This window comes from Daldinia vernicosa (genome assembly GCF_022497035.1).
Source record: "Daldinia vernicosa strain CBS 139.73 unplaced genomic scaffold F5Y00scaffold_31, whole genome shotgun sequence".
Classification (NCBI taxonomy): Eukaryota; Fungi; Ascomycota; class Sordariomycetes; order Xylariales; family Hypoxylaceae; genus Daldinia; species Daldinia vernicosa.
In genome coordinates, this window is record NW_025953947.1 from 164,996 (window position 1) to 181,141 (window position 16,146).

A 16,146-nucleotide genomic window follows, 5' to 3' on the forward strand; every position below is an offset into this window, starting at 1 on the left:
GTCTAGGTCTCGAAAACATAGGCCCCATGTGCTGCGCTAGGATCATCCACATAGACCGGGAATTATACTGCCTCTTGATTGGCTCTTGGCATATTATAACCGTTAAATACTTCGATACCTGTTATCCCTTCTGATAATCTGCTATATTCTTAAAAAGCCGTGCCAGATTCCGGGGTGACAGCTGGGCACGATATCCCTAGATGGTTACCTTAAAGTAGGTATATACTATTGTGCCGGCGCTAAATCCCTGATTCTTATTTCGAATAAGCTCCTGAAGCTAAGTCTCGATCAACGGCTCGGCTATCGCCTTAAAGTAAGAGCCTCACCCAGAGTCGGGCGAATCACGTTGCGAATTGCAGTATTAGTGGTATGGGACTAGTTAACGTCCTTGGCGCTTTGAAGATTGACCGGATGGTCGACCATCCGGAGGGATAAGGGAATCATGAGAATCATCGTCCGGTGTAGACGTTGTTAGATCGCCGTCTGGGTAGAAAATATATATACATAGAGAATGATTCCCTTTGCATAGAACATGATCGCCTTAGGAACACTCGTATGATCGTGTCCTGGTAGATCGTCCACTTTACTTTACCTTCCGTTCTTTTCTTCGTGGCGCCCTAGAGGTTGCCTTCTTGATTCCGTTCTTTGCACATAATACCAATTCATCACAGTCCTTTGAAAGGCTTTTCTTATTCATTCATTCATTCTTGCTTCTGGAAAGCCGAACCGACATCATGTACTTTGGACGTGCCTGTGCGACCCTCTTGGGTCTCTCGTCGCTCGCTGCGTCAGGTTAGATGCCTCACCACTTTTTAGAAACCCCTTTTGACTAATAGTATGTTTAGCACCGACTGATGAGTCGCTTGCGTTGGCGTCCAGGAGGGGATTGAAGTGGAAGCCACGACGAAGTCCTCTTACGATCGAGCAGATAGTACAGGAGACGAACATTATCATCGTTGAAGACAACAAGGCAGAGTTAGACGCTTTACAGAAGCTAGCCGAGCAACAATTTGCCCAGCTCGTCCAGGCCGAGGTTGCCTTGATAACTCAACTACAAGATGTTAAGAATAACATCCGAGTTAACCATTTCAAGGCTCGCTTCTCGCAAGTAGTAAGTTTACTATATGATAACTACCAGGCCCAGTCGATCCGTTTCTAACAAGTGGCTAGAATATTATAATTGTTACCGTATCAACCTTGATCGATGCTCGAGCCGAGAAGGGTAACCAAAAGAGGTACATGGTAAACCAGGCAGTTGCCGATAACGGCAAGCCTGATAATCAGATCATGGTCATGGTCTCAGATGCGCAAACCATGACTATCGGCGCATCGAAGACGGTCGGCCTCGCAGGGGTCCAAGCAGCCAGCGCCGTCACGAAACCAACGGCGGCACCCGCTCTCGTAGGCGCCGATCCGGCCGCACCATACGGCAAGCCGAACCAGAGCATGATTCTTCCCATCGGTGCCAAGGCGCCAGCGATCGATCTCGTCTTCGTCGACCCAGCTGCCATCATCTTGCCGGATCAGAAGGACCTATTCGTTGAGAGCACGGATACCTTCCTCCAAGACTGCGGTTTCTACCAGTCTAACGGCAATGCCTTTGCCAACTTGGGCTCCCAGCTGTTCACGTCGTTCGAACAGGTCACCGTAGTGAACGGCGATGTTTCGATCGTGAAGCAGAAACAGGAGGTTAATATCGTGGCGCCAATTGTATAGGCCAGAGCGAATAAGATCGAAATAATATTGGCATGTATTTGTATTTAGATACCCATGTGCGAGGCATATTGCCCTGTAGGTCCAGAGGCTCTTGGTTGAGGAGGTGGTAGCTTGGGGGTGAATAGGAGTAGGTCTAAAAGGGGTTGCACTTCACACAAACCCCTCTTCCTGGAGACCGTTAAAATTTTGTACCTTTCTCTTGGCAGAAAGGGATAATATAAAAGACTTCGAACCCCTTACACTGGTTTTGATGCTGTTTGGTATGCTGTTGTTCAAAACTACAAGCTCCTGAAGCGGCATCTAGTATTCCATTTTAATGGAGACAAGCTGGTTGAGATGATTGGAGAAACTTGAGAGGTACCAGAGGGGTAGAAGAGCTCTCTACCCCTTCTAGCCAACCTCGGCCAAAGAAAAGGTATATTTAGGTAGCGATGTACCGACATTGACATAAATACCTAGGTAGGTAGATATCTCGTTTATTTCATCCATGACAACTATTCATAAGTGCTACATAAAAATATTGAGGAATCATAAGGGGTCGTCTGAAAAAATGGTTCTCTGCAATTTACAATTCATCTCGCTCAAGGACGGAGTTTCGATCGACTCTTTTCTCGCCAAGCTCCGTCGAAGCGGCATTAAGCCCGTCGTACAGGCCCGAGTCATTCGGTGGATGATCCTACCCACACAGATTTCAATAGGCCATCTCTTAGGCCGAAATATCCACTGGGATCTTCTTTTGATTCTGGGAGAGACCGATTCTATTCCTCATGAAGTACAGTTAGATATCGATGCGACTTGGAACGCGTCGAGTGGCGTCTCATCTGAAGCTATATCAAATTATGAAGTTATGAACGCGGAACTACTTCACCCGCCGCCCGGCTCCGTCAAACCACCAGAAAAACAAACCATTGAACCATCAAGAACATCGCAAAAACTCGAAATGAGCCCCGAGTTAGAAGAGTGGATTATGGCGCTACCAACGCCGTTGAAAGAGCATCCGGTCTCGATGCTAAACTTACTTGCTTTCAATCCCGGGAAGAAGGACCAATATAAGCAATACGGTGCTGAGTTCTCTGCCAAGGTCGGGTCTAAACACGGTGGGCGGGTTAAAATTGTTGGGAGGGTGGTAGGTGGCCAAGCACATAGAGATGGATGGGAAGAAATCGCATTCGTACATTATCCATCTGTTCAACATTTTGCTGCTATGGCGGGGAGTAAGAAATATCAAGATGTTAATCGCAGGTATCGTCTTGGGGCGCTTAAGGATACATTCATCTGTTGTGTTATGGAGGTTGACGACAATGGTAATCTCGCCAATCTCCGTTCCACTAAAGAGAAGCTGTAAGAGTTGTATATTGAACCTACCACGAGGTGAGGCATAAACCTTTTATTGAGGAATGGTTCCTAAAGTTTCCGAGACTCGAGGGGTCAAAATTCGAAGGATGTATGTACATAGGTAGGTAGGTATAGATACAATGTCTCTTCCGAATACATAGTAGACATTGGAGTACCAGACCCGTAGGTAAAACGCTAATCTCCAATTCTTACTACTAAGAAATCGACGGAATGTCTTAGACGAAACAAAGGTCGGATCCATTAGTTGAGGCCGATGTTGCCACCAGCGAATGAAAGTCCCTACTGGATAGTTGTGAACACCATGCGACGGTATTAAGGCTCACGAGGCATTCCAACCCAACCCATCACACTGTATTCGTAGACCTAGAAAGGCCCCTAGGACTTGTTTTAGCATATTTGCTGGTGTGTATGGTAGTGAGGTATGGTAGTCTCGGCGGCTTTCTTTGTATGTAGGATGACGTCTCGATAGTATGGGGTCGCGCACGTTTGGGAGATCTTAGACCCCGGCGACCCCGCGATATCGACTAAAGATTGCATAAGGTATACATAGCCCCATTGTAATGTGATGGGTGGTTGAGTGTTACCACTGTTGCGCCATCTATGTAAACCTAGTACCTAAGGTAAACTGATCATTGATAAAGTCGAGAAAGACTAAACCGCCTAGCTTCGCTGATTATTATTTCTCTCGCTTTCCGTCGATGAACTTGACATTTGATATTTTTTGCCTTTTGAGGCGGTAGACGTCTCGAAACCGCTGTGCTATCGAAACTCAAGGAATCATAATACGGACGCCCCATAACTCTCAGATCATATATATACCTATATATATCAAATCGTCAACAGCTAACGTCGTCATTATATCATTATGGCATTAGGTAGATGGACGTTTCCCACCAGTAGGAAGCCTTCTTCTACCAGTTCCGGCGGCAATCACTCAAACGGCACTACAACACCAACCGACAACGAAACCCAAGATCCCTCAAAATCACAATCTCGCCTACTACGAACCCTGACCGGAGGCTTCAGGTCCCACAAGCCTAAGAAGTCGGAAGAGCGCGACGAGTTTGCTCATTTGAATAAGCTGTTCACCCAACAGAATTTAGAATATCAGAAGATACTGAATACCTTCAAATGGAAGTTTGGGAAGAGAAAGTCGAGCCACGGCGATCGAAGTAGTACGAGCGGTATCAGCCCGAGCGCTTCGCGGAACACCAGTGTTGACCACAGCCACGTACCTCCGGACTCTGATCCAATAGAAACACGTCCTCGATTCAACAGTGTCTTAATCCATGAGTCGCCTGGGGAGGACCCGCGAAGGGAGCATCAGACATATCGAACAGAGGGTAACTAGGCTGCTAGGCTTCTAATGGTACCGTAGTAGGCGAAGCGGTTTAATGGGCTACGATAATACGAATGTAATGATACCTGGAGAGATTTGTTCACTGATTGGCGTTGAGGGATAAACAGGCATTAGGAGGAAAGGTTGGAGGCATCGATCTCGATCAGCATATTTGCTAAAGAGGGATATTTGATTGTTCTTTACATGACACACAAATGCGGTAATATGTATAGGTAGTTACTCGGTGGTAAATGGTAAAAGTTACAAAACTTTCCAATAAAGGCCTCAGAATTTTCAGTGTAAAATATAACTCATTGGAGATATCCTCATAGACTGTGTAAAATCGTTCATCATTGGCCATATACAGTTGAAAAAGAAAACCCCGATATCGAACCAAAGTCAGGCGCGTCTTAATGGAACTTTGGAGTAGCTATTTCCGGTAGCTTGGAAATATCGACACTGCTTAGTGCGAGTATAATGGTATGTGTCTAAGTAAGAGGTGATACTTAAATGGCGTTGAGATTGTGTAAATATCGTGAACCTCGGGTCTCCTATCCCGAATGAAGAACAGGTAAATACCGAAGTGCGCTGGATAGCAGTAATCTCTAGTTTCGTGAATATAGGGCGACCTTAGAGCATAGCATCAACATGCATTGCAGAGATAGTTGAGTATTAGAAGAATGTCACGATTCTGTAGAGTGGTTTGCAGAAGAAAGAAAAGTCTCATGGTAAATTTTTTACTTATGATTTGAAGGCTAAGGTCCACAGTGGATTCTTTCCCATCAAAGTGGTGTGCGGGTGCAGAACACAACTCGGCCCTGGAAAAATCCGATAAAAGCGGGCACCAAATGCACAAATCGAATTCACCTAAGCCCCGCCCATCCTTATTTTTTGCCTGTACCCTAATTAAGCGAGCCTACCAGAAAAATCAAACCTTCGATTCCTTCTTCTATCAAACTCAAGATACACATCTGAACGACATCAAGGCAACAACCCAACAACACAGTTGCCCATCATGTCGCTCGTCTCAGGCGAGAAGACGAACTTCCAGTTCGTAAGTGAATCCCATCTAATTTACGCGCCTCGCGCCGCCCTTCTTTCTTTTCTACCCGGATTAGGTGTCAGCTTCGCGAATGCTCAGTTCAATTTCGACACCGTTTCGCGATAACGAGACCTAGACTTGGCTAACTGTAATCCCAATAGATCTTGCGTCTCCTCAACACGAACGTCGATGGCAAGGAGAAGGTTATGTACGCCATGACCCGAATCAAGGGTGTTGGTCGACGATACTCCAACTTGGTCTGCAAGAAGGCCGATGTCGACCTGAACAAGCGGTATGGATAGCGCAAGAGCCAGAGAATACAGCACGAATCGAATACTAACGGAACACCATTACAGTGCCGGTGAACTCACCTCGGAAGAGCTTGAGCGAATTGTCACCATCCTCCAGAACCCCACCCAGTACAAGATCCCCGCCTGGTTCCTCAACCGACAGCGCGATATCACCGATGGCAAGAGCTCGCAGATCCTGGCGAACGGTGTCGACTCCAAGCTCCGTGAAGATCTCGAGCGCCTAAAGAAGATCCGCGCTCACCGTGGTCTCCGACACTACTGGGGCCTCCGTGTCCGCGGTCAGCACACCAAGACTACCGGTCGTCGCGGCCGGACTGTCGGTGTCTCCAAGAAGAAGGGTGGTTAAGGGTCTTAGCGGTGGCAGCATGGTTTCATTGGTTCAGGTCATTCATTGCGGATGGACAGGCGTGAAGGCTGGACTGAAATTACTGCATCAAAACGTTTCTATGAATTACTTTGCGAATTGGGGACTTTGCTCATCGGTTTCGGCAAGTCATAGGTGTACTCTAGAGAATAAAGAGACATCATTGTGACCAACACTCTATAATTCTTTAATGTGTGAAACTATCACTATCACGTGTATATGTCAGGGAACAAGTCGACATGGTATCAACGCCCCTCGAGTATCGTAATTTTTTCTCTATACCGTTACCAACCAAGCCTATTCTTATGCCATGCCACCAAGACATCTCGCAAGTTCGTCAACTTCATAAATCATGAGTGTTAAAAATAGGACTCTAATCCTCATGTGTGACTGCCATATCCAGCACCTCCACTCGCCCTTGACCCTTGGTTTCATTCCCCACGAAATCGGATAGACCCTTGAAAGCACCTGGCTCCACAAACCCGACAACCTCCCACTCCGATCCCATGACATCTTGTGTTTCGACCTGCTCAACGTAACTCAAGATCTTGTCCTTCACCGTCCCGGGAGCCTTCTGCTCTCCTTCCGCATCGGCCGTCTTGGGCGCCTTCACCGCCTGCTTCAAAACGTTGGTCGAGCATGTGATTCTGAGCCGCATCCGTGCTCTGGTAACTGGGATCGGCTGGTGCGCGATTAAAGCCTTCATGGCCTCGAGGGCCTGGCTCTTTGCGCTCTTCGTCGTGACCACGCCCGTCCAGTTATGCTCTTTCGTCCTCGGCTTCGCTTCCGCGTCGTCGCCTGTAGCCGGCGTTCCCGCGCCGCTGCCTGCTTCCGGGGTTTTCTTGTCGCTTTGCTGATGATGCGCCTGAGAACTCAACATATCGAGCGCCTTCTCGATCATGCCGGTCGTATAGACTCTCTTCGTGCGCGGATCGACCAGTTTGCTCGCGACTATACTGATGACTTCGTTGTGTACTCTGTCCAGCTGCGCCGAGCGCTCTTTCTCTCCCACTTGCAGCTCGCCCTTATTTAAAATCTCGAGGATGATATCGTTTAGGGGTTTGTCCTTTCCGAAGGCTTTGGTAAGATCTGCGGCTGGGGCGGTCTGCCCCTTCGATACGTTCAGGAAGACGTTGGGGATCTGTAGGACCTCGTCGAGGTCGGTCTCGATGCCGGATCGCCATTCTAACACTTTGTTCTTGTAGCAGGCGATTTCGAAGCGCTTCTTTCCTTTTTTTAGGCGGACGAGTGATACGTTCGTGAGCTTTATTTGATTCGACTATTCCATCCGGGTCTTATTAGTATTCATTTGCGTAGCCATAAACATATTTCGAGCGCCTTCGAGGACGTGGGGACGTAATGGAGGGGAAGAGGGGTCTAATTACATACTGCGATATGTTAGTATTTATCTGAGATATTATAACAACTGAAAAGAGATAGGATAGGTTTGAAGATCAAGATTTAGAAGATGTAAATATACTATTACTCTACATACCAGGTTGGTTTATGCGCGACATGTTGTCTCTTCGTTCTCAGAAAATGCTGATGTTATTTTTGCTGAATGCGCAAAGTCTGACGTCGCAATTGATGTTCAGATGTCGAGTAGTTGCAAGATTTTTATAAGCGTAGTATTCGTTAAATCGAGATTTTGCGTGGAGAAGAAACACGTGCAATTGCTCGTGCGTTCGTTGCTTTACCGACTTGAAGAAGATGTGCTTTTTGGGCCAACGCATAGCGGGTCCCTTATGTACCTAGGGTAAGGGAACGACGCAGGAACAGACACCATACCTCATACCGCTCAGATGGCAACTATATTGATTTATTTATTGATTTATTCATTAGGTTCGACGAATAGGCGATTAGATTCTATTCCCAGCCATAACATAGAGTTACACTTCCGATCTTTAACTTAATTCGATAGAGGTCATGTTGAATCATAATGATAAGGAAAACATACATGTACATAAGGTACCTACCCCATACGGTTTAGTGGAGAACCTATATCGATAGGAATTCGGTCCATAGCAGATGAATGACCGATGACGCTTATCGGTAAAGTCCCTCCATCTATCACGCGACAACGCAGCTTGATAAACCAGCCTGCCAGCCTGCTCAGTTGTCGTAATCTAATCCGGCATTTAAGACAAGGCGAGCATGTTACCTGCTATCATTTGTGGGGCACCTTTCCGCACTCAACAAGTTGGAGAAGCGGCATGTAAGCAATAAGGGGAAACTTAGTTAAGGCATAGGAACGTTAATGGTTGGCTGGTCACCGCATTTATGTACCTAGCGTAGCTGGCCACTGACCAGTCGGGTTCTCGCTCTCACCCCCCCGTTTCATCGATCATCCATATCTTACACTAGAGCTCCCCCAGCTCCCCCAGTCTCAACTCTGACTCTCGTAGTATTTGTATCGTTTCCGTCTTCCATCCATTATTAAACTCTTTTATCTATTCCCTTTTCTTCTCTAATCCATCCATCCATCATTACTATCATCCACCATCATAATCATCACCATCATCATCATCAAACTCTGGTAGGACGTTGTTCATCCTCGCTTGCTACCCATCATGAGAGTAGCTAGCTCGGCCCTTCTGCTGGGCGCCAGCACGGCTGCCTTTGCACAAGATCAACAAAAGGTCCTCGGTGGCATCAGCGATGCCGTCAGGAAACCGCTGGATCACCTTAGCGAAGCTTTTGGTGAGATGCCAGACGTTGCTAAAGGTCTATGGGATGAAATGAGCCTCCTGGTTCCTGGATTCTACGAAAAGGCCGCCAACCTTGTCTCCTACCCCAAAGCTCATCGACGCCGCCCAGATAGCGAATGGGATCATGTTATCAAGGGCGCTGATGTGCAAAGCATGTGGGTTGAGACAGACGGTGTCAAACACCGAAAGGTAGACGGTTCTCTCGAGGCCTACAACCTACGAGCTAAGAACGTCGACCCGTCCGAACTCGGCGTAGATAAGGTCAAACAGTACAGTGGATACCTCGATGACGAAGCTAACGACAAGCATCTATTCTATTGTACGTGGTATCGCACCGTGTCCTGACTTGGTATAATGGCTAATTATCATATCTAGGGTTCTTTGAATCTCGAAATAACCCTAAGACCGACCCCGTAGTACTATGGTTAAACGGCGGCCCTGGCTGCTCCTCCATGATGGGACTCTTCATGGAGCTGGGTCCCTCTAGTGTCAACAAGGACGGCTCGCTCAAGTACAACGAGTACGCGTGGAACAGCAATGCCTCCGTCATTTTCATCGACCAACCTGTCAACACCGGCTACTCCTACAGTAGCAACCCTGTCTACAACACTGTCGCCGCAAGCAAAGACATCTACGCTCTGCTTACCCTCTTCTTCCACAACTTCCCCGAGTACAGCGAGCAGCCTTTCCACATTGCTGGAGAATCCTATGCTGGCCACTACATCCCCGTCTTTGCATCTGAGATTCTGTCGCACAAGAACCGCAACATCAATTTGCAAAGCATCGCCATCGGCAATGGTTTAACCGACCCCTTAACACAATATGCCCAATACCGCCCGATGGCCTGTGGTGAGGGCGGCTATGACGCAGTTCTCGACGAGAGCGAATGCCAGTCGATGGACAATGCTCTCCCGCGATGCCAGTCCCTCATCTCGAGCTGCTACGAATCCGAGAGCGTATGGTCGTGTGTTCCCAGCGCCATCTACTGTAACAATGCTATGATTGGCCCCTTCCAGCGCACCGGATACAATGTCTACGATATCCGTGAGAAGTGCAAAGATCAAGAGAACCTCTGCTACACCGAGACTGCTTGGATCAGCAAGTACCTGAACCAGGACAAGGTTCTCAAGGCCGTTGGTGCCGAAGTGCAAGACTACGAGAGCTGCAACACGGATATTAACAGGAACTTCTTGTTCCAGGGCGATTGGTCGAAGCCATTCCACCGCCTTGTTCCTGACATCATCAAGCAGATCCCAGTCCTTATCTATGCTGGTGACGCCGACTACATCTGCAACTGGCTTGGCAACAAGGCCTGGTCGGAGGCACTTGAGTGGCACGGCAAGAAGGGATTCAACTCTGCTAAGTTGGAGGATCTCTCTGATGGCTCTAACAACTACGGTGTAGTAAAGAGCAGCGGCAACTTCACATTTGCCCGCATCTACCAGGCCGGCCACATGGTTCCGTTCAACCAGCCTGAGGGCTCTCTAGACCTATTCAACAGGTGGATCGGAGGAGAGTGGTATGCTTGAACAATGAGTGTTTTGACTCTTGTGTAATTATTGTTGTCCGTACTATGTAACGCAGTCATTAGATCATGGCAGGCTAGTAGTCTCAAGTATGTTTCGGAATATTGATTAGAGATCTTCAAACTGTAACATAGTCATAGTTCGATAAACTTCTTTAGATCGAGATAGTACACGGCTCAAATTAGAATGTGAAGCTCAGTAACGATAATGTCTATGATGTAAGGTAGTAATAGGCCTAATCTCAAGTTAACGATATTGATGAAGATGTATTTGATGTTGCAACAGATAAATTACGAAAGCCTCGACGCTGTTCGCCGGGAGGTTCCGTACTCAAAGATCGTTGCGGTTTACTCTTGTCTCATACCCTCAAACGAGGCATCCGGCTCAAGATCAGGCGTGGAATCGAGCCTGACCGAGCATTGGCAAAAGACGACTTCATATCACATACTTCCTTTTCGATGGCTCTTTCGAGGGTGATTATAATCGTAGGTAATTGGTGCCTTTTAGGACGCGGTAACCTGTATACGGCGGACCCTTCTTACCTGTCTGACACTGCGCTTTACTTCCATAATGCACCGGTTCGCATTATTCAAGTAGTCACTTTACTTAAAGGAAATAGGTTTAAAAGAACGATGACTATCGACACGTGGAGGGTATGTCATTATTCAGGTTGGCTTTGCAAGTTTGAAGTGTAGATTTTGTTCCATGGCAGAGAAATTTGTCTCTGCATCCATTGAATTTTGTGGGGGGAGACACAGCCACAATGTGACATAAGCCATACTACTAGTAAGCCACCCCCTGAAGCGCGTGTATTTCATGGACAGCTATTTCCATTCCATGCATCTCTTTTGATCACAATAAGAATGAGGGAATAATAATAATAATAAAACTACTTATAAGTCATTGAGTAACTACGTTAGGTGTGTATATAAAGCTCACTCATATCAAGCTCGATTAAGCTTGAAAATGTATAGGCTTTCACTTTAGAAATGGCCAACACCACTTATAGATGCAATTACTCTTTCCCTTCAATACAACACATAGGGTATGGCTGGCCTGAATGATGCGATTGACGTACTTAAGCAAGTACTTACTTACATGTACCTTCCCAGTCTGATAGAATTTATCCTATGGAAATCGAAGCTACATGTATGAATCCACGGAATGGGTTGTCATTGCCCAAAGGTGTGGATTGAGGCAATAGGCGTATCTAGGTACGTACAACATCTAGCTACGTACGATGGTCTAGCTATACTCATTCTCTTCATCAAAACTTTTCTTGGCCAGATACACTGCTTTCTTGGGTCACAATGCCGAACACTTCGCAAAACCCTATTAGCTTTGCTTTCCTTTTTATCATAGTGCTTTTCACCACACAGAAGATTTATTTTCGATCTGGTATGAACATAGCACTCAAATAGCCGGCAACTTCTCGCCTTTTGGAGTTTGTTTTAATAGACTTATAGGTAAAATTGATCCCTATCGTTGCCTAGCTCTCCTGAATAATGGGACATGGTCGCCTTTGGCTCCGGACGGCTCCCGACGATGGGAGCCAAAAGATTGTCGTATGGTCGAGCATACTGCAAACTCTCTTCACGAATGCCTCAATGACCGAAAAGTTGTCTTCATCGGCGATTCTACAATCCGGCAGCTTTTCTGGGCTGCCACCAAACAAGTTGCTCACCCCAACTCCGAAACCAGGATAAAACGTCTGCTTCAATCGAACGGCAAGCATCGTGATATGTCGGTCCGGGTTGATAACATCCAGCTAGAATTCATTTGGGATCCTTGGCTAAACTCTACCGCCTTGCACGGCGTGCTTAAGACCTTCTACGTTCTACCTACATTCCTAGACGTCGAAGCCATTGCGGGGATGGATGGATTGCCCCCCGTGTTCGTTGTCTTGGGTGCCCCTGGACTCTGGGCTGCTCGATACGGCGGAAATGACTATCTAAACCTGTTTAAGCGAGCGGTCGCCGGCGTCGTGCCGTACTTGTCACCTAGCTTAGACAGTGACATAAAAGAGGCAATGATGACGGCACATAGCCCCGGCGATATCCCAAACCGGATTTTGCTAGCGCCAGTAGGAATCCCAGATTACAGCAACCTAGCTCCGAATCGGTCTAAGAGCATTACGCCGGAGCGGATTAAGGCCATGAATAACTATCTCTCGCAAGTCTTCCCGAATCATCTGTCGTATATTCCTTGGGTATACAACAAAATTGCCACCTCTTCTAAAAAGGATTTCGATATAGACGGCTTGCATATGTCGGACAGTATGGCAGCACTCAAGCTCAACATTGCTTTCAACGCACTTTGCAATTCAGCAGCAAACGCCCGCTCACACTCTTTCAAGGGCACATGCTGCGTCAGTCCTCTACCCAACTATATGCCTCTGGTAGTCTGTATTTTATTGGGAATTTTAGCGAGATACAGGTCTGCTGTTGAGTGTCATAGCCTGGAGGTCACAGGTAACCCGGAAGTTGTGGAATCTGCCGAAACTCTCAGAAACATACTTGTTGCTCTCCTATGGTGTTGGTACGCCGACGAGACTTCTTTCTTCATAAAAGTTGAACGCCACTATGAGCAAGACATCTTTGTCGCGACTTGCCTCGTATGGTTAGTGGTCAGCATATTGTCGTCAAGGAAAGCCCCCCAGCAGACAGATGGTCCTTCATCGTCCAAACTTGATCTGCGATACTATCATGGTCCAGGATATATACCGCGGAGTCAGTCTAACGAGATCAAAGGTTTAATGCAGGGGATTATCCTGCTCTACCACTATCACTATGCGTCTCAGGCTCTTTGGGTGTACAAGATCGTCCGACTATTTATCTCCGGATACCTCTATATATCTGGCTATGCTCATACGCTATACCTTCTCCAAACGGACGACTTCTCTTTGAATCGCGTCATAGAAATTCTATTCCGTTTGAACCTTCTGAGTGCCTGCTTACCATACATGATGAGGACAACATACACGACCTATTATTTTGCCCCTGTTATCACGTTCTGGTATCTTGTTTTATACGTGATGCTTCGATCCTTCAAAAGCTACAATCGCGACCTGCGTTGGCTATTTTTGAAAATAGTGGTGACGGTTAGGCTCACCGATTTGTTTATACTTACCCCTGGTATTCTTGAAGCTGTTACCAGATTCATACACGCTATCTTCTTCATGTCCATAGATGCAGAAGAAATGCGTTTCAGGCTACGTCTAGACCGCTACATCACCTTCGTCGGAATTATTGTGGCGGCTCTTACCCATCGCGCCTCTGTTCGCGGAGAGCGGGATTTCCTTCGACTTGGCCGGGCTGGGGAAATCCTTACCCTAAGATTCACACCCTGGCTTGCTATTGTCTGCGCAGGGAGCATTACGACATTCTTCTACACCACCCAAACTTATCTACAAGGGAAGCAGGCATATAATCGACTTCACCCATTCATATCCTGGATCCCGATACTGAGCTTTATAGTGCTCAGAAACTCTCACCGCGTGTTAAGAGATAGGTACCTTTTATTACCCAGCCTCCTCGGCCGTATCTCGCTAGAAACATACGTCCTGCAGTACCACATTTGGCTCGCCGAGGATGCTACAGCGAAGCTTTTCCTGGGATATTGGGAAGACCGCTAGGGGCGGTTTATCGAAACGGTGGTTCTCACTGCTTTTTTCATCATGCTTGCGGCAGTTGCAAGTGACAGTACCAGAACATGTGCTCGCTGGTTGAATGGACCGAGGGCTGTGGGACTGCTTTTAGGGCTATGGACTGGGAATGTCATATCCAGCGGGGTACCAATATTGGGAGTTTGAATGTTATGGTGCGAATATGTGGTATTGGTGGTATTAGAGGTATTGGGTCTGATGAACATAGGTAGGTAGGTACGTATTATAAGGATTGATGGTGTGCTATTATAAGGGGATGGAGATACTATATTAGGTAGATAAAGGGGTCTAAGTATTATATATACTCACGTTGCCCCCCTGTTAAAATTTCGTGTCTGTGGTTCATTACCTGACTTTATCTGACCGTTATCCATCGACTTTTTATCTAAAAATCACGTTCTATACTTGCTGATACCTACGCCTTTGACGGGCCATTGCACCTGCACTCGCACCCGCACCTGCACCTGCACCTTCCTCTCTCCACGGCAACAAGAACAAACGCAACCCGTGACTCACGTACCCACTAACCGACAAGTACCTTAAAGGTCGTAATTGCCGACTGCACTATCACTACGAAATAAAGGCCTGGTGGTGTAGCGGTAACACACTCCGGTTTCCTGAGGCGTGATAGAGGGGGTTGGTGGTTAGAGGATTTTCTTGGAATAGAGGATAGAGGATAGAAATAGAAAGTCGAGGACGGAGTCTCTGGAGTGACGCAGGTTCGAATCCTGCCCGGGCCATTCTTTTTGAGTTTTTGTTCTTTTCATTTTTTTTTTTTTCCAGTTGTGATTTATTTTCCTTCTCATACCAGGCAGGTAATGTCAACCCCTTTTTTTCTTGAGTGCTTATCTAGCCTTGTATTACACTTGGGGTAAAAGGGGTAAAAAGGAAGGAAGGGCATCCTAAATTCCTAACGGGCTTGCTCATGTTCAAAATTAAAGCTACCTCTAATATATTCTCCTTGAATAGAGGTATGTAGACTACTGCGGCTTTTATGATCTTATTACTAGAATTCCTAGCTAATACAGATATCTGTGCGCAACGCTGCGTTGATCCCTACGCTCTTGGAAAAAGAAAAATAAAAGACCCCGTCCCCCGCTCGTAATTCCATATTATAAACGTTTTCGAACCTCCGTAGGGAATACCTGATCTATCCTATCTTGCTTCTTGCGATCCCGTTACCTTCGTATGCGCCGTGTGCCAATTGGAATCGGTAATCATATTGCACCAAGGACATACTTGATGCCATATCCAGGTAGGCGAGAATTCCAATTCGGATACCTATGGGCTCTCACTTTAATCCATCGCCATGAGATTGTCTGACGATCGTTCGCTCTGGTCCACTCGTTCTCTGCCAACGTGCTCGATTAGCATACGCTCCAAAGCTTTCCGGTCGCCCTCGGACGGTCGGCATAAGGGGTCGCCGTAGTTTTCGACGCGGACGAATTCGATACCGCGCAGCTCAATCAGCTCGAATATCCCGAGAGCTTGCGTTATATGGGTCGTTTTCCGCTTGAAAAACCGGCGGAATAGGGTCTCCTGGTGCGTGACGAATTTGGTTGTGAAGGTCCCGATGATGACCGTTAGATGTGTTAGGGGGACCCGGCGGAGTTCGATGATGGCTTGGTCTGAGATGAAACCGGCCCAGATGAATTTGATGCGCGATAGATATTCGCATAGGATGTGGTTGGTTTTGATATGGTAGAGGATGGCGCAGGTGCATGGGAAGTAGAAGGTCTGTGGAGCGTGGTTAGGACTTAATTTATGATTTAGGGGAGGAAGAGGGAAGGGGATGCTTGCATACCTTTTTGCTGTACAGGCAAGGGAGAACTTCGAAGGCGAAGAACTTGGAAGTGTAGGCTAGATTTGTGTCGATAATACTCCTTCGGAACCCGAAACCAGACGCAGCGTGAATGCCAGGGCAGCCACACTTGCTATAATGCGTTCCTCGGCGGTGCCATATTACATAGTTGCCGTCGATCAATATTGGAAAGGGGGCTAAAAGGGTGCGAGGCTTGTCAAGGCCCATATAGTGCTAATATATGCGGTAGCGAACAGACGGAGGAAGCTTTTGGAGTCTACAACCTGACCAACGCAAGGAACCGCTTACTTTTCGATAT

General features: G+C 47.0%; 8 protein-coding genes across 8 annotated transcripts; 6 read left to right on the plus strand and 2 right to left on the minus strand.

Annotated features, from left to right (window-relative positions):
* Positions 1 to 734: 734 nt before the first annotated feature.
* Positions 735 to 1,716, plus strand: F5Y00DRAFT_270913 (uncharacterized protein; the record flags this gene model as incomplete). Its single annotated transcript, XM_048012692.1, has 3 exons — positions 735 to 792; positions 846 to 1,111; positions 1,171 to 1,716. The coding sequence occupies 3 exons, from the start codon at positions 735 to 737 to the stop codon at positions 1,714 to 1,716; spliced, it is 870 nt and encodes a 289-aa protein (XP_047863702.1).
* Positions 1,717 to 2,210: 494 nt separating this feature from the next.
* F5Y00DRAFT_240391 (uncharacterized protein) lies at positions 2,211 to 3,181 on the plus strand. The gene has a single exon (XM_048008225.1). The coding sequence runs from the start codon at positions 2,267 to 2,269 to the stop codon at positions 3,059 to 3,061; it is 795 nt and encodes a 264-aa protein (XP_047863703.1). The 5' UTR covers positions 2,211 to 2,266; the 3' UTR covers positions 3,062 to 3,181.
* Positions 3,182 to 3,584: 403 nt separating this feature from the next.
* Positions 3,585 to 5,120, plus strand: F5Y00DRAFT_240392 (uncharacterized protein). The gene has a single exon (XM_048008226.1). The coding sequence runs from the start codon at positions 3,938 to 3,940 to the stop codon at positions 4,421 to 4,423; it is 486 nt and encodes a 161-aa protein (XP_047863704.1). The 5' UTR covers positions 3,585 to 3,937; the 3' UTR covers positions 4,424 to 5,120.
* Positions 5,121 to 5,289: 169 nt separating this feature from the next.
* F5Y00DRAFT_240394 (ribosomal protein S13) lies at positions 5,290 to 6,303 on the plus strand. Its single transcript, XM_048008227.1, has 3 exons — positions 5,290 to 5,465; positions 5,615 to 5,745; positions 5,810 to 6,303. The coding sequence occupies exons 1-3, from the start codon at positions 5,427 to 5,429 to the stop codon at positions 6,108 to 6,110; spliced, it is 471 nt and encodes a 156-aa protein (XP_047863705.1). The 5' UTR covers positions 5,290 to 5,426; the 3' UTR covers positions 6,111 to 6,303.
* On the minus strand, positions 6,218 to 7,820 carry F5Y00DRAFT_240396 (SBDS protein C-terminal domain-containing protein). The gene is made up of 2 exons (XM_048008228.1): positions 7,625 to 7,820; positions 6,218 to 7,407 (listed from the first exon to the last, which is right to left on the minus strand). The coding sequence occupies exons 1-2, from the start codon at positions 7,643 to 7,645 to the stop codon at positions 6,502 to 6,504; spliced, it is 927 nt and encodes a 308-aa protein (XP_047863706.1). The 5' UTR covers positions 7,646 to 7,820; the 3' UTR covers positions 6,218 to 6,501.
* A 414-nt stretch (positions 7,821 to 8,234) lies between these two features.
* On the plus strand, positions 8,235 to 11,057 carry F5Y00DRAFT_240397 (Alpha/Beta hydrolase protein). The gene is made up of 2 exons (XM_048008229.1): positions 8,235 to 9,155; positions 9,212 to 11,057. The coding sequence occupies exons 1-2, from the start codon at positions 8,699 to 8,701 to the stop codon at positions 10,363 to 10,365; spliced, it is 1,611 nt and encodes a 536-aa protein (XP_047863707.1). The 5' UTR covers positions 8,235 to 8,698; the 3' UTR covers positions 10,366 to 11,057.
* A 597-nt stretch (positions 11,058 to 11,654) lies between these two features.
* F5Y00DRAFT_270916 (Cas1p-domain-containing protein) lies at positions 11,655 to 14,279 on the plus strand. The gene is made up of 2 exons (XM_048012693.1): positions 11,655 to 11,760; positions 11,829 to 14,279. Exons 1-2 carry the CDS (start codon positions 11,673 to 11,675, stop codon positions 13,994 to 13,996), a joined length of 2,256 nt encoding a protein of 751 aa, XP_047863708.1. The 5' UTR covers positions 11,655 to 11,672; the 3' UTR covers positions 13,997 to 14,279.
* A 1,043-nt stretch (positions 14,280 to 15,322) lies between these two features.
* On the minus strand, positions 15,323 to 16,055 carry F5Y00DRAFT_270918 (uncharacterized protein; the record flags this gene model as incomplete). Its single annotated transcript, XM_048012694.1, has 2 exons — positions 15,323 to 15,763; positions 15,831 to 16,055. The coding sequence occupies 2 exons, from the start codon at positions 16,053 to 16,055 to the stop codon at positions 15,323 to 15,325; spliced, it is 666 nt and encodes a 221-aa protein (XP_047863709.1).
* Between the last annotated feature and the right edge of the window lie 91 nt (positions 16,056 to 16,146).